The 21789-nt window shown below is 47.0% G+C and overlaps 1 protein-coding gene across 1 annotated transcript; it reads right to left on the minus strand.

Annotated features, from left to right (window-relative positions):
- Window positions 1–192: 192 nt before the first annotated feature.
- LOC118966721 (neurofilament heavy polypeptide-like) lies at window positions 193–8574 on the minus strand. The gene is made up of 5 exons (XM_036989927.1): window positions 7709–8574; window positions 7316–7440; window positions 3338–6848; window positions 1763–2596; window positions 193–282 (listed from the first exon to the last, which is right to left on the minus strand). The coding sequence occupies exons 1-5, from the start codon at window positions 8492–8494 to the stop codon at window positions 193–195; spliced, it is 5346 nt and encodes a 1781-aa protein (XP_036845822.1). The 5' UTR covers window positions 8495–8574.
- Window positions 8575–21789: the final 13215 nt, after the last annotated feature.

A 21789-nucleotide genomic window follows, 5' to 3' on the forward strand; every position in this document is an offset into this window, starting at 1 on the left:
CTTGGCCCCAGTGATGTACTGGGCCGTATGCACTACCCTCTGTAGTGCCATGCGGTCGGAGGCCGAGCAGTTGCCATACCAGGCAGTGATGCAACCCATCAGGATGGTCTCGATGTTGCAGCTGTAAAACCTTTTGAGGATCTGAGGACCCATGCCAAATCTTTTCAGTCTCCTGAGGGGGAATAGGTTTTGTCATACCCTCTTCATGACTTTCTTGGTGTCCTTGGGCCATGTTAGTTTGTTGGTGATGTGGAAGCCAAGGAACTTGAAGTTACCCTTACCCTTCAGGAAGTCCAGGATCATGTTGCAGAGGGAGGTGTTCAGTCCCAGGGTCCTTAGCTTAGTGATCAGCTTTGAGGGCAATATGGTGTTGAATCTGAGTTGTAGTCAATGAATAGCGTTCTCACTGTAGTTGTTCCTTTTGTCCAGGTGTGAAAGGGCAGTGTGGAGTGCAATAGAGATTGCATCATCTGTGGATCTGTTGGTGTGGTACGCAAATTGGAATGGGTCCAGGGCTTCTGGGATAATGATGTTAATGTGAGCCATGACCAGACTTTCAAAGCATTTCATGGCTACAGACGTGAGTGCTACGGGTCGGTAGTCATTTAGGCAGGTTACCTTAGTGTTCTTGGAAACAGGAGCAATGGTGGTCTGCTTGAAACATGTTGGTATTACAGACTCAGACAGGGAGAGGTTGAAAATGTCAGTGAAGACACTTGCCAGTTGGTCAGCGCATGCTCGGAGTACACGTCCTGGTAATCCATCTGGCCCTGCGGCCTTGTGAATATTGACCTGTTTTAAGGTCTTACTCACATCAGCTGCAGAGAGCGTGATCATACAGTCGTCCGGAACAACTGATGCTCTCATGCATGTTTCAGTGTTATTTGCCTCTAAGCGAGCATAGAAGGTATTTGATTGATTTCCTTATATGAACTGTAACTTATTATGTTGTAGTTATATTTTTGTTCAATATAAAGTGTTCAACTGTGAGTTTCTACCATGCTTTGGGGAAATAGGATGCGGGCAAAGGGGAGATTTATTTTGAATTCAGCCTAGTGCTGTTGGAATTCACCTGCTTCTACATATGGGATAAATTATGAGAAATTATATATGTGATGCCATCTTATCAGGTGAAATACAGCACAGTATGTAAGAATAGCTGGAAACAGAAGTGCTCTTCAAATAGCATTTATTGCTCAGCACATTCAGGCATGATCAAATCACATTATCAACCATTCTCATTATCATCCCTATGCACACTATCATCCATTAATGAGAAGTAAATAGATACAGCAAAATACAGCTTTTGATTTGTTACATTCAATATTACAGTACATCTCTCTTGCAGGAGTTCATTAATTGTGCCTCATAATCAGGGGCGGGGGGGGGGGGGGGGGGGGGGGGGGGCGACATGTCCCGTCCCCGTCCCCAGTGAAAGTTGCGGCCCTGGTGATAATTGATAACCATGATACTTTACATGTTAAGTGTCAGTTAGTATTTTAAGGCGGAGCAGTTCTCATATTGCTTTATAGGCTTGCACTAACCATGCACCTCCTGTAAAGCTGTTCTAGTCTATTTAAAATTGCACCTGTTCTGTTATCTTCTCATCAACTGTCTGATCTTTCAAACCCACGGCTGATACATCCTGTTCTTTCACTGGTGATATCTTTGTAATAGATATCTCAACATGTTCAGGTTTTAACTCAGAGGCCTTGGTCTTCACGCTAACTGTATTTGTGGGTCCATCTTTGGGATCTGTAACCTTCTCAGGCTCTTTGTCCATACTTTCCTCTGGTTTCTCTTGAATTGTGTTGCTTTCTGGTGCCCCCCTGTGTGAGTCCTTGCTCTCTGCAACTGCAGGCATCTGTTTCTCTGGTGGTGTGATTGTCTTAGCTTTGTCACCACTGCCCATCATTTCACTCTCTTCTGTAGGGGTGGTCGTTGTTTCTGGGGTGAGGGTTGAGTCTGGTTTAGGGGTGGTTGTTGATTCTGGGGTGAGGGTTGAGTATGGTTTAGGGGTGGTCGTTAATTCTGGGGTGAGAGTTGAGTCTGGTTTAGGGGATATTTCCTCTTTAGGGGTGATGGTTGGGTCTGGTTTTGGGAAAGTTTCTACTTTAGGGGTGACTGCTGGTTCTGGTTTTGGGGAAGTTTCTTCTTTAGGGGTGACTGCTGGTTCTAGTTTTGGGGAACTTTCTTCTATATGTGTGACTGCTAGTTCTGGTTTTGGGGAAGTTTCTACTTTAGCGGTGACTGCTAGAGATGATTTTGTGGAAGTTTCTTCTTTAGCGGTGACTGCTGGTTCTGGCTTTGGGGAAGTTTCTTCTCTGGTTGTGACTGCTAGTTCTGGTTTTGGGGAAGTTTCTACTTTAGTGGTGACTGCTCGTTCTGGTTTAGGAGATGTCTCCTCTTTAGGGGCAACAGTGGGGAACGGTTTAGGGGATGTTTCTTCTTTAGTGGTGACAGTGGGATACGGTTTAGGGGATGTCTCCTCTTTAGGGGCAATAGTGGGGAACGGTTTAGGGGATGTTTCTTCTTTAGTGGTGACAGTGGGATATGGTTTAGGGGATGTCTCCTCTTTAGGGGTGACTGTTGGTTCCTGTTGCGGGGATGTTTCTTCTTTAGCGGTGACAGTGGGGTACGGTTTAGGGGATGTCTCCTCTTTAGGAGTGACAGTTGGCTCTGGTTGCGGGGTTGTTTCTTCTTTAGGAGTGACAGTGTGCTCTGGTTTTAGGGAAATTTCTACATTAGTGGTGACTGCTGGTTTTGTAGAAGTTTCTACTTTAGCGGTGACTGCTGGTTCTGGTTTTGGGGAAGTTTCTACTTTAGGGGTGACTGCTGGTTCTGGTTTTTGGGAAGTTTCTTCTTTAGGAGTGACAGTGGGGTCTGGGTTAGTGAATGTTTCATTTTTAGGGGTGACTGCTGGTACTGGTTTTGGGGAAGATTCTTCTTTAGGGGTGACTGCTAGTTCTGGTTTTGGGGAAATTTCATCTTTAGGGGTGACTGCTAGATCTGGTTTTGGGGAAGTTTCTTCTTTAGGGGTGATGGTTGAATCTGGTTTTGGGGAAGCTTCTTCTTTAGGGGTGACTGCTGGTTCTGGTTTAATGGAAGTTTCTTCTTTAGGGTTGACAGTGGGGTCCGGTTTAGGGAATGTGTCATCTTTAGGGGCGACTGCTGGTTCTGGTTTTTGGGACGTTTCTTTTTTAGGGGTGATGGTTGGTTCTGGATTTGGGGATGTTTCTTCTTTAAAGGTGATGGTTGAGTCTGCTTTTGGGGAAGTTTGTTCTTTAGTGGTGACTGCTAGATCTGGTTTTGGGGACGTTTCTAATTTAGCGGTGACTGATAGTTCTGGTTTAGGGAATGTCTCCTCTTTAGGGGCGACTGTCGGGAATGGTTTAGGGGATGTTTTCTCTTTAGGGGTGACAGTGGGGTACAGTATAGGAGATGTCTCCTCTTTAGGGGTGACAGTTGGCTCTGGATGCGGGGTTGTTTCTTCTTTAGGAGTGACAGTGGGGTCCGGTTTAGGGAATGTGTCATCTTTAGGGGTGACTGCTGGTTCTGGTTTTGGGGACGTTTCTTCTTTAGGGGTGACTGCTGGTTCTAGTTTTGGGGAAGTTTCTTCTATATGTGTGACTGCTATTACTGTTTTTGGGGAAGTTTCTACTTTAGGGGTGACTGCTAGAGATGATTTTGTGGAAGTTTCTTCTTTAGCGGTGACTGCTGGTTCTGGTTTAGGGGATGTCTCCTCTTTAGGGGCAACAGTGGGGAACGGTTTAGGGGATGTTTCTTCTTTAGTTGTGACAGTGGGATACGGTTTAGGGGATGTCTCCTCTTTAGGGGCAATAGTGGGGAACGGTTTAATGGAAGTTTCTTCTTTAGGGTTGACAGTGGGGTACGGTTTAGGGGAAGTCTCCTCTTTAGGAGTGACAGTTGGCTCTGGTTGCGGGGTTGTTTCTTCTTTAGGAGTGACAGTGTGCTCTGGTTTTAGGGAAATTTCTACATTAGGGGTGACTGCTGGTTTTGGAGAAGTTTCTACTTTAGCGGTGACTGCTGGTTCTGGTTTTGGGGAAGTTTCTACTTTAGGGGTGACTGCTGGTTCTGGTTTTGGGGAAGTTTCTTCTTTAGGAGTGACAGTGGGGTCTGGGTTAGTGAATGTTTCAGTTTTAGGGGTGACTGCTGGTTCTGGTTTTGGGGAAGATTCTTCTTTAGGGGTGACTGCTAGTTCTGGTTTTGGGGAAATGTCATCTTTAGGTGTGACTGCTAGTACTGGTTTTGGGAAAGTTTCTACTTTAGCGGTGACTGCTGGTTCTGGTTTTGGGGAAGTTTCTACTTTACGGGTGACTGCTAGATCTGGTTTTGGGGAAGTTTCTTCTTTAGGGGTGATGGTTGAATCTGGTTTTGGGGAAGCTTCTTCTTTAGGGGTGACTGCTGGTTCTGGTTTAATGGAAGTTTCTTCTTTAGGGTTGACAGTGGGGTCCGGTTTAGGGAATGTGTCATCTTTAGGGGCGACTGCTGGTTCTGGTTTTGGGGACGTTTCTTTTTTAGGGGTGATGGTTGAGCTTTGTTTTGGGGAAGTTTCTACTTTAGGGGTAACTGCTAGTTCTGGTTTTGGGGAAGTTTCTACTTTTGGGATGACTCCTGGTTCTGGTTTTTGGGACGTTTCTTCTTTAGGGGTTACTGCTGGTTCTGGTTTCGGGGAAGTTTGTTCTTTAGGGGTGACTGCTAGATCTGGTTTTGGGGAAGTTTCTAATTTAGCGGTGACTGATAGTTCTGGTTTAGGGAATGTCTCCTCTTTAGGGGCGACTGTCAGGAATGGTTTTGGGGGTGTTTCCTCTTTAGGGGTGACAGTGGGATACGGTTTAGGAGATGTCTCCTCTTTAGGGGTGACAGTTGGCTCTGGATGCGGTGTTGTTTCTTCTTTAGGAGTGACAGTGGGGTCCGGTTTAGGGGATGTGTCATCTTTAGGGTTGACTGCTGGTTCTGGTTTTGGGGACGTTTCTTCTTTAGGGGTGATGGTTGAGTTTGGTTTTGGGGAAGTTTCTACTTTTGGGATGACTCCTGGTTCTGGTTTTTGGGACGTTTCTTCTTTAGTGGTGAATGCTAGTTCTGGTTTTGGGGAAGTTTCTAATTTAGCCGTGACTGCTAGTTCTGGTTTTGGGGAAGTTTCTTCTTTAGCCGTGACTGCTAATTCTGGTTTTGGGGAAGTTTCTTTTTTTGCGGTGACTGCTAGTTCTGGTTTTGGGGACGTTTCTTCTTTAGTGGTGACTGCTAGTTCTGTTTTTGGGGAAGTTTCTTCTTTAGTGGTGACTGCTAGTTCTGGTTTTGGGGACGTTTCTTCTTTTGCAGTGACTGCTGGTTCTGGTTTAATGGAAGTTTCTTCTTTAGGGGTGACAGTTGGCTCTGAATACAGGCTTGTTTCTTCTTTAGGAGTCACAGTGGGGTCGGGTTTGGGGGATGTCTCCGATTCTTTCCCTTTTTCCTCACCCATTGATACATCTTTTGTGACCTTTTCACTGCCAACAATTTTTACACAATCATCCTTGCTGCTTACTTTTTGCTCTGTCGGACCCACCTCCTTTTTAGGAATCTTTTGCACAAGGTCTTCCTTACACTCACTTGTTGTGCTGAGAATTCTGTCTGGCATTTTACCTCCTACTGTTCTCTCATCTTGTTTCGTTTTTACACCAGAATCATCAGGTGACTTCACCTGCTCCACTGTCTCCTTGGTTGAACTGATGTTGAGCTCTGCAGTGTTATCAGGGGATTCCATGTCCTTCTCTGTGGGCTCAGGGAGATCCTCTTCTTGTGTTGTCACAGCACTCTCTGCCTCTTGAGGTTGGTCTGACTCTCTGTGCTCCTTCTGATCAGGTTTCTGCTCCAGTGTTGGGGCACTCTGGTCTGTCAGATCTACCTTTTTCCCCTCTTTGATGGGACTTTCTTTTGGGCTATCTTGTTGTTGCTCTGTTGGGGCACTCTCCTCTTTCAGATCTACCTCTTTTTTCTCTTGTAAAGGGCTTTCTATTTTTCTCTCCTCTGACACCTTTTTGGGTTCTTTGGAGATGTCCTCTGTGGGGACCTGGGGTTCACCCTTTATTGAACTTCCTGTTTTGCTATCCTCTGACTCTGACGTTTTGGGTTCTGTTGAGATGTCACCATTCATGGGAACCTCTAGTTGGGATTTGCCATGGTTTGGGGTGTCATCTTTTTCTAATGTCTCATTTATCTCGCTGTCTAGCTTCTCTGTTGTGTCCAGTTTTTCCTTCTCTCCCTCACTGGTGGCCTCAGCTGATTTGACTTCACTTTGTGTATTTTCACCTCTGTCAATGTCCTCTGTCTTTTTGATTGCATCTGGCTCACCCCCCTTTTCCTCCTCTCTTTCATCATCTCCCTCCTCTCCATTTTCTCCCTCACTAGGGCTAACTCCATCTCCATTTACCTCGACCTCTGCTGATGTGACCATCTGCTGTCTCTTAGACTCTTCCTCCTGTTCACCCTCTTCCTCCGGGGCGTCCACTTCAACATCCACTTTACCTCTAGCTTTCTCTTTCTGCTCATCCACCTGTTCCCCACTTCTCCTCTCAGCTTTGTCACTCTCTTCTCCCTGCTTCTGTCTCAACTTGTCTCCCTCTTTCCCGACCGTCTCCTCAATCTCGGACATCTCCATGTCTCTGGTGGTCTCAGTGATGATCTCCTCAACAAACTTGTACTGGGGTTCAGACCTGTGTGTGGGCCCTCCCTGCCGGGCCAGGCAAGGCAGGGTGTAGACGGGGGACTGGCGGTAGATGCAGGGCATGGAGATTTGGGTGTCAGAGATGGTGTACAGATGGGACTCCTCACCCTCCAGGAGTTTCCTATAGGGAGGCAGAGAGACGTGTTATTACCGTCATGACTATAATACAGATATGTCCCAATGTGTTAGCCTCGTAAATGCCAGACTGATCAATTCTGCACACATCCATGTCAGCTTGTGAGAACAGTGTGTGTGGATATGTCTGAATATCCATATCATGATTAAAGTGTCATTCTGTGTTGTGAAATGGTCTATGTTCATTTGATGTTAAATATGAAATCAAACTATTTCAATAAAATGTCTACTGTTTAATTTGATTAGTCTTTATTTATTATTCACTATTGACTGTGTTTTGTAGTAATCTCTCACCATCGCTATGACACTATTGCACAGTTTTGCTGTAACACAGCACTGAGTTGAATCAGATGTGTTAGCGCTGGGCTAGAATAAAATGTCCACACCCCGGTTATCCTCAGAAAAAGATCCAGGAACACACTAAAAATATACGGTAGAGTTGATGTCTCTTACCTGTAAGAGAGAATCTCCACATCCAAAGCCATTTTGACATTCAGCAGGTCCTGGTTCTCTCTCAGGTAGCCAGACATGTCTAGTTTAGCATTGGTCAGCTCATTCTCCAGCTGCCTGATAGTGTCCTGGACAGAAAAGTACACAATAAGAGTCAATAATAGGGTCAACCAGCCACTTTGTCTGGTATGAAAACCAGGATATATTTAGGGGGGGAAATATTGTTCTACCCATATGGTCCAATATGAGAAAATTATATTCCAATAATGATACAGTTCACATGGGGCCTATATTTGTGGCCTACACCTAGTACATAGCCCTGAATACAAATATGAATCATCAAAATGTGTATGTTTACTTACATTTGTTAGAGGTACAAAATAAACCACAGTCTACCTGGTAATGAATCAATTCTGCATAGTGACGCTCCTCCAGCTCTTGTAGTTGTTTTTCCAGGGCCTCTCTCATTCCTTTACCACAGTCCAGTTCAATTGTCTTCCCCTGCAGGTGCCTTCTATTCTCCTGGATCTCCTGTTGGGTTGCCTTCAACGCCTCCCTGTTACTTTCTGCCGCTTTGGTTAACTTTGCGAACTGGACACGGAAGCCCTCCTCGGCCTGCTGAATGTCGGAAGTGGCGTGACCTTCTAACTGCACACGGATGTCCCGGAGAGCCTCTGTGATGTCAGGTTTGCCAAAGTTGTATGCCTTGACCGTTACTTGAGCCTCTTGGATCTGGGCCACCATTTCTGATATCTCGTCCTCATGGTTGTTCTTCAGGAAGTGGATCTCGTCCACCAAAGACTGCGCTTTGTTGTCCAACTGAAGTTTGGCAAGGTATGCATCGTTGGCGTCCTTTTTCAGCACAAGGATACCGTTCTCTGCGTTCGAGCGGTCACGTGCCTCCTGCTCATACTTGTCTCTCAAGATGAGGAAATCTTCCTCCAGGTTCTGATGCTCTATCTCGATCTGACGCTTCTGAAGGGAGATGTCATGAACTAGGTTCCTCAGGTCCATAAGCTCCGGCTCGTGCTCCTGGGCCAGAGACGCAGGGGACTGTGCCTTTAGTTTGATTTCCTCGATTTCCCTCTCAAACAATTCATTTTCATGCTCCAAATGACGCACCTTCTCTATGAATCCGGCGAAACGGTCGTTCAGCCCATGGAGCAGTTCTTTCTCATTCATTTTTGTCAAAACCTCGGTAAATGGGTTTGATAAATCGAAAAGGCTCTCCGATGATCTCGGAACGGATCCGAATTCGCTCTTCAGCGTCGTCGCATATCCTCTGTTCGTGTATGTGGTAGTCGACTCAAAGCCAACGGTCCTGGATGCAGAGGGGGATCCGGTCAGTTTGGGTTGATAGCAGCAATACTCAGCTTGAGCTCCCCTATGCGGAGAACCCGAATGATAGTCCATTCTGTGGCTCATATTGCCTCAGTAAACTATACAGTGTCAGTTTGCAGGCTAAGCAGCGCGGCTCCTACCTTTTTATACCCCCTCTGTCTGCTCGCACTGCAGAATGGAACTGTCTATAGTGCTGAAAATGTATAGCATCAGCTGTAGGCTTGACTGTCTGCCAACGCTTGCGCCCTCACCTGTGTTCTCTCTCTCTCCGTCTCTCTTTCTCCCTCATCGTTTTGTCTCAGACAGCATTGACGGATAGGAGATCATTTCACTTCAAAACGTCGGCAGTCTACAATGACACCTCAAAATTAAAAGTCATATGTCTTCAATAAATTGTCAGGTGTTCAGACTATTGTTTTATCCAAGGGGCTATATATCTTTCTTTGTTTGGTTGATTTTTTAAATATTATAGAAAGGGGTTGCAGAATCTGGATTGGCTGAATGTGTCTGCCTTGTAATATAACTGTATATTACTGTATATAAGAGACAGTAATGCAAGTGTAAAATAGTCATGTAAGAATGACCCTAAGCCAAGACATAACTGCTTCCATTTCTCAGTCAAGCAGCACTTTTCAAGGGCATTTCAAACACTTTTCAACCTCATATTCATCATCTCCAGCACCAAACCAGTGAAAATTAGGTTGGAAATGGGTGGAGTTGCCCTTTAATCTTGAACCTTTTTACAAATGTCTACATGAGGAAAATGCATGGGTCTGCTTGGCTTGGCGGAGACAGACTGGCTGAAAGGGGTTGGCCTGGATGTGTTCCAGTGATACAGCTTTCATTTACACCTCACAGTATACGGTAGGTTGCTCATAGAAATCAATGATGGATTTCAGTGAATAATGTGAATATGATATCGCATGATATTTACACTCTTAATCAGACATGAAAATCTCTATAGAGAGAGATTAGTAAATAGAAAATGTGACTAAACAATGTCTCTGCAAACATATTTTTTATTGTAAAATAGTGTATCATCACTAAAATAAACACTACATTAACTCATGTCACTTGATAGATGTATGTTAGAAAAGGATACACAGTGATTCACATATTTTAACACATTTCATATTCAACATTTTTATAATTTCGAGGTATTGTAATATGTAACACCTAACTGTCCTCACCCCACCCCCTATACAAACATAAGTGTTGAGAAAGTGCTTTTAGATCAGGTGAAAGTCACTCAGTAGATACACTGACTGTACAAAACATTAGGAACACCTTCCTAATATTGTGTTGCACTCAATTCATCAGTGCATGGACTCTACAAGGTATTAAAAGCATTCCACAGGGATGCTGGCCCAAGTTGATTCCAATGCTTTTGTCACTGTCAAGATTCTGTCAAGTTGTCTGAATCTCCTTTGAGTGGTGGACCATTCGTGATATGCACGGGAAACTGTTGAGCGTGAAAAACCCAACAGCATTGCAGTTCTTGACATACTAAAACCGGTGCTCCTGGTACCTACTACCATACCCCATTGAACGGCACTTAAATATTTTGTCTTGCCCATTCACCCTCTGAATGGCACACACAAAATCCATGTCTCAACTGTCTCAAAGCTTAAACGTCCTGAAAATCTGTGATACATCTCCTTTGCATAGAGTTGATCAGGCTGTTGATTATGACCTGTGGAATGTTGTCCCACTCCTCTTCAATGGCTGTGCGGAGTTGCTGGATATTGGCACAAACTGGAACACGCTGTCGTACAAGTCGATCCAGAGCATCCCAAACATGCTCAATGGTTGGCATGTCTGGTGGGTATGCAGGCCATGGAAGAACTGGGACATTTTTAGTTTCCAGAAGTTGTGTACAGATCCTTGCAACATGGGAAAAAAACGGATGTGGAGGTCCTGGGCTGGCGTGGTTACACGTGGTCTGCGGTTGTTAGGCCTGTTGGAGGTACTGCCAAATTCTCTAAAACGATGTTGGAGGCGGCTTATGGTAAATAAATGAACATTCAATTATCTGGCAACAGCTCTGGTGGATGTTGCTGCAGTCAGCATGCCAATTGCACGCTACCCAAAAAACTTTAGACATCTGTGGCATTGTGGTGTGTGAACTCAACTGTGAATGGTCCTGGAGCACCAAGAAAAAGTGTCAAGGGAAGCCAGTTTGGATTTGGCTTCCCTCCTATCACATCACATCGAGAGCAATACATCATTGACAAAACAACTTGTTGTTGTAGCTAACTAGCTAAAATTGACCCTTTCCTAAATTAGCCATGGATGGAGATAGGGGTTTGGACTTGTGTTTTTACTTAATTCTAATACTGGTCAATGATTATAACGCTGATTCTGATCTACCCATGAATTCATACATTGTTGTGCATTGTTGTAGCTAGATGTAGAAGGCTAATGTTAACTAGTGTGACGTCCCTGGGTTTTTCAGCGGGGATATCGACAATGCCGCTGGAGCATGCTTTTGCGGCACAGTCTATAGCGCCCTGGACTTCGGGTTAGAAGGTTATTACAAAAAATACAAGTGTGCACTGTACGACAGAGTCATAGTCCGTTTGTCAACATGAAAGAGAGGATGTCATTGACGTTTCTCTACAGGTAGATTGAGTCAACATTTGTTTTCAACTTGCATACACACACACACACACACACACACACACACACACACACACACACACACACATATATATATATTTAGCTTATATTGATTGGACTAAATCATTTTTGGTATCTTTTAGTTGTCACTGTATTAGACTAATCAATGTGATTTGATGATGTTGAATTGTTTCAGTTGAAGTGGTGCTGGATCGAACTGACCAAGTGTCGTCCGGGTTAGGGAGGGTTTGTTAGGTTAGGGAGGGTTTATCCTTGTCTCATCGCGCACTAGCGACTCCTGTGGCGGGCCGGGCGCAGTGCCCGCTGACCAAGTTGCCAGGTGTAAGGCTGGCAGGTCTCAAGGCTTATGAACTAACAGGTTATAGTGCAAACAACGCAATTATCACAACACATCGGTTGTAATATGGCTTTATTTTCTGTTGTGATAATTGTGTTGTTTGCTCTATAACCAGTGATTTTACCAACACAACTCTACTGATTACAGTCTGTGGCTCCAGGAAACTGTGCAGACACAGTTACCTGAGCTATATGATTGGCCACCGGTTGCTCTCTGGGCCTGCCGGGTAGGTGGAGTTCTACATTCAGACACATGAAATGGTAAAAAAATGTGAACACTTTGCCTTCCCGGTGCTAGGGATGCTGAATCAAGTGCACCTACCCCCAACAGCAAAAAAATACATTTAAAAAAAGAACCAAAGTCTTTATCGTTTGGTTTTTTACAGAATTGTTTGGTGATCGACTAGGAATGCATTAGAGATCGACCGGTTGGGGACAACTGCTGTACTTTAAATGTATTTAGGAAAGTTCAGTCGGTAAGGCTGGTTTGAATGGACCAACTCTATAATTCACATTGCTTGCTTCCTATCTCACTAGTCAGCATAGCAGGTATTTGTATGTTAGTGTATTTATTGACACCTCATCAGGATAGCCTCACGTCTCTCTTCCTCTTTACCATTAGCAAGCGGGTGGAATGTCCTTCACCTATTAACTTCTGCCAATGAGCATGGCACACTAATGCATTTCCACCATGCTTGCTGATTAACCTATGGACTCACTTGTGCAATAATCAGACTGGGACTGGGAACCCTCGTTACGGGCTCCGGACTGACGAGGCTGGGGAGACCTACTGGAGGCCTGGTCCGTGGAGGAGGCACAGGATGAACCGAGCTTTGGGGGAGCACTGAAGATCTGGTGCGTAGCCTTGACGCCACTCTTCCAGGCTGAATGCCCACTCTAGCCAGGCACCTCCAGAGCGCAGGCACAGGTCGAACTGGGCTGTCCATTGAGGATTTTCAATGTGCTTTAAGTTACATTTTGATTTGATTCCGAGTTTAGATGGTTTGAAGCAGACGATACCAACCATTTTCTGTCACAACTGTTGACCTGTGTTGTGTCCAGTAGTATTTCTACTGTTGGGGTTTGGAGGGGGGCATTAAGTTCATTGTAGTGCTAGGCTTTGCACCTTTCGTTGACACATTCTTCTGAGCAGACAGCCTCACTACTCCACCCACAGCATTTTGTGAAGTCTGACTGACAGATGTTAGATACAGAATATGCTATATTGAAGCTTTTGGGGAGACAATCAATGTTTCTGAATTCCAACGGGTTGAATGGGTTTAGATGTTGCATTGGGGTTGAATACTGGACAAACAGATCTAATTCCTGTCTAGAGGAATATTGGAGCAAGTAAACTAGCTGAATGATTAGCGGCATGTTGATCTGACCTCTTTAAAGAAAGGTTTAGCAATGTTCACGTATTCGTCGTCTATTTTACATGCTACCACTTGACCACTCTCTGGTACAACCAACGCCATGTTCAGGGTGTTGTACCCTGTGTACATCCCTGGAGAGAGGAAAATATTAATATTAGTCTCTTCTGATATTATAATGAGGGCAGTTCATTCAGAATTAGTGAATGTTGAAAAGATTGGCACAATGAAATATGTTACAAATAATATAGTAACATTAAAAGTTTTTATCATTACATACCAATTTCAATGGTTTTGCTGGCATTGATCAGTTTGGCCAGATTTGCCATCAGTTGTGCTTGTTCACTAGCAACCAGCATGATGCTCCATGGGTCCTCAAGGGTTTTCTGCAACATGAAGGAAGGAGGATTTTAATTGTATTTATTTTATTTAACCTTTATTTAACTAGGTAAATCAGTTAAGAACAAATTCAATGATGGCCATCAGTTGTGCTTGTTCACTAGCAACCAGTGTAACCGATGTGAAATGGCTAGCTAGTTAGTGGTGATGCGCGCTAATAGCGTTTCAATCGGTGACGTCACTCGCTCTGAGACCTGAAGTAGTTGTTCCCCTTGCTCTGCAAGGGCAGTGGCTTTTGTGGAGCGAAGGGTAACGATGCTTCGTGGGTGTCAGTTGTCTATGTTTGCAGAGGGTCCCTGGTTCGAGCCCGGCGAGGGGACGGACTAAAGTTAAACTGTTACGTTGATGCTGTTGACCCGGATCACTGGTTGCTGCGGAAAAGGAGAAGGTCAAAAGGGTGGTGAGTGTAACTGATGTGAAATGGCTAGCTAGTTAGCAGTGGTGCGCACTAAGAGCGTTTCAATCGGTGATGTCACTCGCTCTGAGACCTGAAGTTCCTTGCTCTGCAAGGGCTGCGGCTTTTGTGGAGCGATGGGTAACGATGCTTCGTGGGTGAATTTTTATTTTATTTAACCTTTATTTAACCTTTAGGTAAGTCAGTTAAGAACAAATTCAATGACGGCCTATCAAAATGCAAAAGGCCTCCTGCGGGGACTGGGGCAGGGATTCAGTTTTACATATATATATTTTTAATGTAAGACAAAATACACATCACGACAAGAGAGACAACACAACACTGCATAAAGAGAGACCTAAGAAAACAACATTGGAAGGCAGCAACACATGACAACACAGCATGGTAGCAACACAACATGGTAGCAACACAACATGGTAGCAGCACAAAACATGGTACAAACATTATTGGGCACAGACAACAGCACAAAGGGCAAGAAGTTAGAGACAACAATACATCAGGCAAAGCGGCCACAACTGTCAGTAAGAGTGTAAGTCTTTATTGAAGACTCATCTCTTCAGTAGGTCCTATGATTGAGCCGCCCTTGCTTTGTCTGCCTGACCGGTTCCCCTCTTTCCACTGGGATTCTCTGCCTCTAACCCTATTACAGGGGCTGAGTCACTGGCTTGCTGGTGCTCTTCCATGCCGTCCCTAGGAGGGGTGTGTCACTTGAGTGGGTTGAGTCACTGACGTGATCTTCCTGTCCGGGTTGGCGCCCTACCTTGGGTTGTGACGTGGTGGAGATCTTTGTGGGCTATTCTCAGCCTTTTCTGAGGATGGTAAGTTGATGGTTGAAGATATCCCTCTAGTGGTGTGGGGGCTGTGTTTTGGCAAAGTGGGTGGGGTTATATCCTGCCTGTTTGGCCCTGTCCGGTGGTATCGTCGGACGGGGCCACAGTGTCTCCCGACCCCTCCTGTCTCAGCCTCCAGTATTTATGCTGCAGTAGTTTATGTGTAGGGGGGGCTAGTGTCAGTCTGTTTTATCTAGAGGATTTCTCCTGTCTTATATTTTATTTTATTAAATATTTTAATTTCACCTTTATTTAACCAGGTAGGCTAGTTGAGAACAAGTTCTCATTTGCAACTGCGACCTGGCCAAGATAAAGCAAAGCAGTGTGACACAGACAACAACAGAGTTACACATGGAGGAAACAATAAACAAGCCAATAACACAAACAAGTCAATGACACAGTAGAGAAAAGAAAGTCTATACACAGTGTGTGCAAAAGGCATGAGGAGGTTATTTACAGATGGACTATGTACAGCTGCAGTGATCGGTTAGCTGCTTAGATAGTTGATGTTTATTAAAGTTGGTGAGGGAAATAAAAGTCTCCAAATTCAGCGATTTTTGCAATTCGTTCTAGTCACTGGCAGCAGAGAACTGGAAGGAAAGGCGTCCAAATGAGGTGTTGGCTTTGGGGATGATCAGTGAGATATACCTGCTGGAACGTGTGCTACGTGTGGGTGTTGTTATCGTGACCAGTGAACTGAGATAAGGCGAAGCTTTACCTAGCATAGACTTATAGATGACCTGGAGCCAGTGGGTCTGGCGATGAATATGTAGCGAGGGCCAGCCGATTAGAGCAACAGGTCGCAGTGGTGGGTGGTATAAGGTGATGTGGTAACAAAATGGATGGCACTATGATAGACTGCATCCAGTTTGCTGAGTAGAGTGTTGGAAGCTATTTTGTAGGTGACATCGCCGAAGTCGAGGATCGGTAGGATAGTCAGTTTTAATAGGGTAAGTTTGGCGGCGTGAGTGAAGTAGGCTTTGTTGCGAAATAGAAAGCCGATTCTAGATTTGATTTTGGATTGGAGATGTTTAATATGAGTCTGTAAGGAGAGTTTACGGTCTAGCCAGACACCTAGGTATTTATAGTTGTCCACATATTCTAGGTCAGAACCATCCAAGGTGGTGATGCTAGTCGGGCGGGCGGGTGCAGGCAGCGAACGGTTGAAAAGCATGCATTTGGTTTTACTAGCGTTTAAGAGCAGTTGGAGGCCACGGAAGGAGTGTTGTATGGCATGGAAGCTCGTTTGGAGGTTAGTTAGCACAATGTCCAAGGAAGGGCCAGAAGTATACAGAATGGTGTCGTCTGCGTAGAGGTGGGTCAGGGAATTGCCCGCAGCAAGAGCGACATCATTGATATATACAGAGAAAAGAGTAAGCCAGAGAATTGAACCCTGTGGTAACCTCATGGAGACTGCCAGAGGTCCGGACAACATGCCCCCCGATTTGACACACTGAACTCTGTCTGCAAAGTAGTTGGTGAACTAGGCGAGGCAGTCGTCAGAAAAACTAAGGCTATTGAGTCTGCCGAAAGGAATACGGTGATTGACAGAGTCGAAAGCCTTGGCCAGGTCGATGAAGACGGCTGCACAGTACTGTCTTTTATCGATGGCAGTTATGATATCGTGTAATACCTTGAGCGTGGCTGAGGTGCACCCATTACCGGCTCGGAAGCCGGATTGCACAGCGGAGAAGGTACGGTGGGATTCTAAATGGTCAGGGCAGGATGGATATCCGGTGTCCTGTGTGAATTTAAGTGTGCTCTCCTTAAGACCATGCCTCAGGACTACCTGGCCTGATGACTCCTTGCTCTCCACTGCTGCTCCAGATTCAACTGTTCTGCCTGCGGCGATGGAATACTGACCTGTTCACCGGACATGCTACCTGTCCCAGACCTGCTGATTTCAACTCTCTAGAGACAGCAGGAGCGACAGAGATACTCTGAATGATCGGCTATGAAAAGCCAACTGACATTTACTCCTGAGGTGCTGACCTGTTGCACCCTCGACAACCACTGTGATTATTATTATTTGACCCTGCTGGTCATCTATGAACATCTTGGCCATGTTCTGTTATCATTTCCACCCAGCACAGCCAGAAGAGGACTGGACACCCCTCATAGCCTGGTTCATCTCTAGGTTTCTTCCTAGGTTCTGGCCTTTCTAGGGAGTTTGTCCTAGCCACCGTGCTTCTACACCTGCATTGCTTGCTGTTTGGGGTTTTAGGCTGGGTTTCTGTGCAGCACTTTGTGTGTCATGTATTGTCATGTTGTGTCTTTCTGTCCTTTCCTTTCACCCTGTCTCCCTCTGCTGGTCGTATTAGGTTACCTTTTCTCCCCCGCTTTCCCCCAGCTGTTCCTTGTCTCCTCCTAACTACCCATTCACCCCGTTTCCCACCTGTTCCCTTTTTCCCTCTGATTAGGTCCCTATATCTCTCTCTGTTTTTGTTCCTGTCCTTGTCGGATTCTTGTTTGTTGTGTTTCATGCCTGAACCAGACTATCGTCATGTTTGCTGTAACCTTGTCCTGTCCTGTCGGAATCTGCCGGTCTGTCTGAACCTACCTATGTTTGGTTATTAAAGAAGCTCTGTTAAGTTAATTCGCTTTTGGGTCCTCATTCACTCACCGTGACAGAAGAATCCGACCAAGAATGGACCCAGCGACTTCGGATCCTCTCCACTCAGCCGTCGAGATCCAGGGAGCGATGCTAGGCAGACACGAGCAGGAATTGTCTGCTGCTCGACATGCCATTGAGACCCTGGCCACCCAAGTCTCCAACCTCACAGAACAGGTTCACCATCTCCGCCTCGATCCACCGGCCACTTCCAGGGCTTTCGAATCTCCGGAGCCCAGAATCAATAACCCGCCGTGTTACTCTGGGGAGCCCACTGAATGCCGCTCGTTCCTCACCCAGTGTGATATTGTGTTTTCTCTCCAGCCCAACACTTACGCCAGGAGCACTGCTCGTGTCGCCTACGTCATATCTCTCCTTACTGGACGGGCTCGTGAGTGGGGCACGGCAATCTGGGAGGCAAGGGCTGAGTGTACGAACCAGTATCAGGACTTTAAGGAGGAGATGATACGGGTTTTTGATCAATCTGTTTTTGGGGAGGAGGCTTCCAGGGCCCTGTCTTCCCTATGTCAAGGCAATCGATCCATAACTGACTACTCTATTGAGTTTCGCACTCTTGCTGCCTCCGGTGGCTGGAACGAGCCGGCCTTGCTCGCTCGTCTTCTGGAGGGTCTCCGCGCAGAGGTAAAGGATGAGATTCTCTCCCGGGAGGTTCCTTCCAGCGTGGATTCCTTGATTGAACTCGCTATTCGCATTGAGCGACGGGTTGATCTTCGTCACCGAGCTCGTGGAAAGGAGCTCGCGCTCTCCGTTGCCCCCCTCTCCGCATCACTACCATCTTCCTCTGCCGGCTCGGGAGCTGAGCCTATGCAGCTGGGAGGTATCCGCATCTCGACTAAGGAGAGGGAACGGAGAATCACCAACCGCCTCTGTCTCTATTGCGGTTCTGCTGGTCATTTTGTCACTTCATGTCCAGTAAAAGCCAGAGCTCATCAGTAAGCGGAGGGCTACTGGTGAGCGCTACTACTCCTGTCTCTCCTTCAAGATCCTGCACTACCTTGTCGGTCCATCTACGCTGGACCGGTTCGTCAGCTTCCTGCAGTGCCTTAATAGACTCTGGGGCGGAGGGCTGTTTTATGGACGAGACCTGGGCTCGGGAACATGACATTCCTCTCAGACAGTTAAGGGAGTCCACGGCCTTGTTCGCCCTGGATGGTAGTCCTCTCCCCAGGATTCAGCGTGAGACGCTACCTTTAACCCTCACTGTTTCTGGTAATCATAGCGAAACCATTTCTTTTTTAATTTTTCGTTCACCTTTTACACCTGTTGTTTTGGGCCATCCCTGGCTAGTTTGTCATAATCCTTCTATTAATTGGTCTAGTAATTCTATCCTCTCCTGGAACGTCTCTTGTCATGTGAAATGTTTAATGTCTGCTATCCCTCCTGTTTCCTCTGTCTCTTCTTCACAGGAGGAGCCTGGTGATTTGACAGGGGTGCCGGAGGAATATCACGATCTGCGCACGGTGTTCAGTCGGTCCAGGGCCACCTCTCTTCCTCCACACCGGTCGTATGATTGTAGTATTGATCTCCTTCCGGGAACCACTCCCCCCCGGGGTAGACTATACTCTCTGTCGGCTCCCGAACGTAAGGCTCTCGAGGATTATTTGTCTGTAGCTCTTGACGCCGGTACCATAGTCCCCTCCTCCTCTCCCGCCGGAGCGGGGTTTTTTTTTGTCAAGAAGAAGGACGGGTCTCTGCGCCCCTGCATAGATTATCGAGGGCTGAATGACATAACAGTGAAGAATCGTTATCCGCTTCCTCTTATGTCTTCAGCCTTCGAGATCCTGCAGGGAGCCAGGTTTTTCACTAAGTTGGACCTTCGTAACGCTTACCATCTCGTGCGCATCAGGGAGGGGGACGAGTGGAAGACGGCGTTTAATACTCCGTTAGGGCACTTTGAATACCGGGTTCTTCCTTTCGGCCTCGCTAACGCTCCAGCTGTCTTTCAGGCATTAGTCAATGATGTCCTGAGAGACATGCTGAACATCTTTGTTTTCGTTTACCTTGACGATATCCTGATTTTTTCACCGTCACTCCAGATTCATGTTCAGCACGTTCGACGTGTCCTCCAGCGCCTTTTAGAGAATTGTCTTTTTGTGAAGGCTGAGAAGTGCACTTTTCATGCCTCCTCCGTCACATTTCTCGGTTCTGTTATTTCCGCTGAAGGCATTAAGATGGATCCCGCTAAGGTCCAAGCTGTCATTGATTGGCCCGCCCCTAAGTCACGCATCGAGCTGCAGCGCTTTCTCGGCTTCGCGAACTTCTATCGTCGTTTCATCCGTAATTTCGGTCAGGTGGCAGCTCCTCTCACAGCCCTTACTTCTGTCAAGACGTGCTTTAAGTGGTCCGTTTCCGCCCAGGGAGCTTTTGATCTCCTCAAGAATCGTTTTACATCCGCTCCTATCCTTGTTACACCTGACGTCTCTAGACAGTTCGTTGTCGAGGTTGACGCGTCAGAGGTGGGCGTGGGAGCCATTCTTTCTCAGCGCTCCCTCTCTGACGACAAGGTCCACCCATGCGCGTATTTTTCTCATCGCCTGTCGCCGTCGGAACGTAACTATGATGTGGGAAACCGCGAACTGCTCGCCATCCGGTTAGCCCTAGGCGAATGGCGACAGTGGTTGGAGGGCGCGACCGTTCCTTTTGTCGTTTGGACTGACCATAGGAACCTTGAGTACATCCGTTCTGCCAAACGACTTAATGCGCGTCAGGCGCGTTGGGCGCTGTTTTTCGCTCGTTTCGAGTTCGTGATTTCTTATCGTCCGGGCTCTAAGAACACCAAGCCTGATGCTTTATCTCGTCTCTTCAGTTCTTCAGTAGCCTCCACTGACCCCGAGGGGATTCTCCCTGAGGGGCGTGTTGTCGAGTTGACTGTCTGGGGAATTGAGAGGCAGGTAAAGCAAGCGCTCACTCACACTCCGTCGCCGCGCGCTTGTCCTAGGAACCTTCTTTTCGTTCCCGTTCCTACTCGTCTGGCCGTTCTTCAGTGGGCTCACTCTGCCAAGTTAGCCATTCGGGGTACGCTTGCTTCCATTCGCCAGCGTTTTTGGTGGCCCACCCGGGAGCATGACACGCGTCGTTTCGTGGCTGCTTGTTCGGTCTGCGCGCAGACTAAGTCCGGTAACTCTCCTCCTGCCGGCCGTCTCAGGCCGCTTCCCATTCCCTCTCGACCGTGGTCTCACATCGCCTTAGATTTTGTCACCGGACTGCCTTCGTCAGCGGGGAAGACTGTTATTCTTACGGTTGTCGATAGGTTCTCTAAGGCGGCTCATTTCATTCCCCTTGCTAAGCTTCCTTCTGCTAAAGAGACGGCACAAATCATCATCGAGAATGTTTTCAGAATTCATGGCCTTCCGTCAGACGTCGTTTCGGACAGAGGTCCGCAATTCACGTCTCAATTTTGGAGGGAGTTTTGCCGTTTGATTGGGGCTTCCGTCAGTCTCTCTTCCGGCTTTCACCCCCAGTCTAACGGTCAAGCAGAACGGGCCAATCAGACTATTGGTCGCATCTTACGCAGTCTTTCTTTTCGCAACCCTGCGTCTTGGTCAGAACAGCTCCCCTGGGCAGAATACGCCCACAACTCGCTTCCTTCGTCTGCGACCGGGCTATCTCCTTTTCAGAGTAGCCTCGGGTACCAGCCTCCGCTGTTCTCATCTCAGTTCGCCGAGTCCAGCGTCCCCTCCGCTCAGGCTTTTGTCCAACGTTGCGAGCGCACCTGGAAGAGGGTCAGGTCTGCACTTTGCCGTTATAGGACGCAGACTGTGAGGGCTGCTAATAAGCGTAGAACTAAGAGTCCTAGATATTGTCGCGGTCAGAGAGTTTGGCTCTCCACTCAGAACCTTCCCCTTAAGACGGCTTCTCGCAAGTTGACCCCGCGGTTCATTGGTCCGTTCCGTATTTCTCGGGTCATTAATCCTGTCGCAGTTCGACTTCTTCTTCCGCGATACCTTCGTCGCGTCCACCCGGTCTTCCATGTCTCCTGTATCAAGCCCGTTCTTCGCGCCCCCGCTCGTCTCCCCCCCCCCCCCCCCATCCTTGTCGAGGGCGCACCCATCTACAGTGTCCGCAGGATTTTGGACATGCGTCCTCGGGGCCGTGGTCACCAGTACCTCGTAGATTGGGAGGGGTACGGTCCTGAGGAGAGGAGTTGGGTTCCCTCTCGGGACGTGCTGGACCGTGCGCTGATCGAGGATTTCCTCCGTTGCCGCCAGGTTTCCTCCTCGAGTGCGCCAGGAGGCGCTCGGTGAGTGGGGGGGTACTGTCATGTATTGTCATGTTGTGTCTTTCTGTCCTTTCCTTTCACCCTGTCTCCCTCTGCTGGTCGTATTAGGTTACCTTTTCTCCCCCGCTTTCCCCCAGCTGTTCCTTGTCTCCTCCTAACTACCCATTCACCCCGTTTCCCACCTGTTCCCTTTTTCCCTCTGATTAGGTCCCTATATCTCTCTCTGTTTTTGTTCCTGTCCTTGTCGGATTCTTGTTTGTTGTGTTTCATGCCTGAACCAGACTATCGTCAT

The sequence above is a fragment of the Oncorhynchus mykiss genome, chromosome 1 (assembly GCF_013265735.2).
Source record: "Oncorhynchus mykiss isolate Arlee chromosome 1, USDA_OmykA_1.1, whole genome shotgun sequence".
In the NCBI taxonomy this organism is placed as follows: Eukaryota; Metazoa; Chordata; class Actinopteri; order Salmoniformes; family Salmonidae; genus Oncorhynchus; species Oncorhynchus mykiss.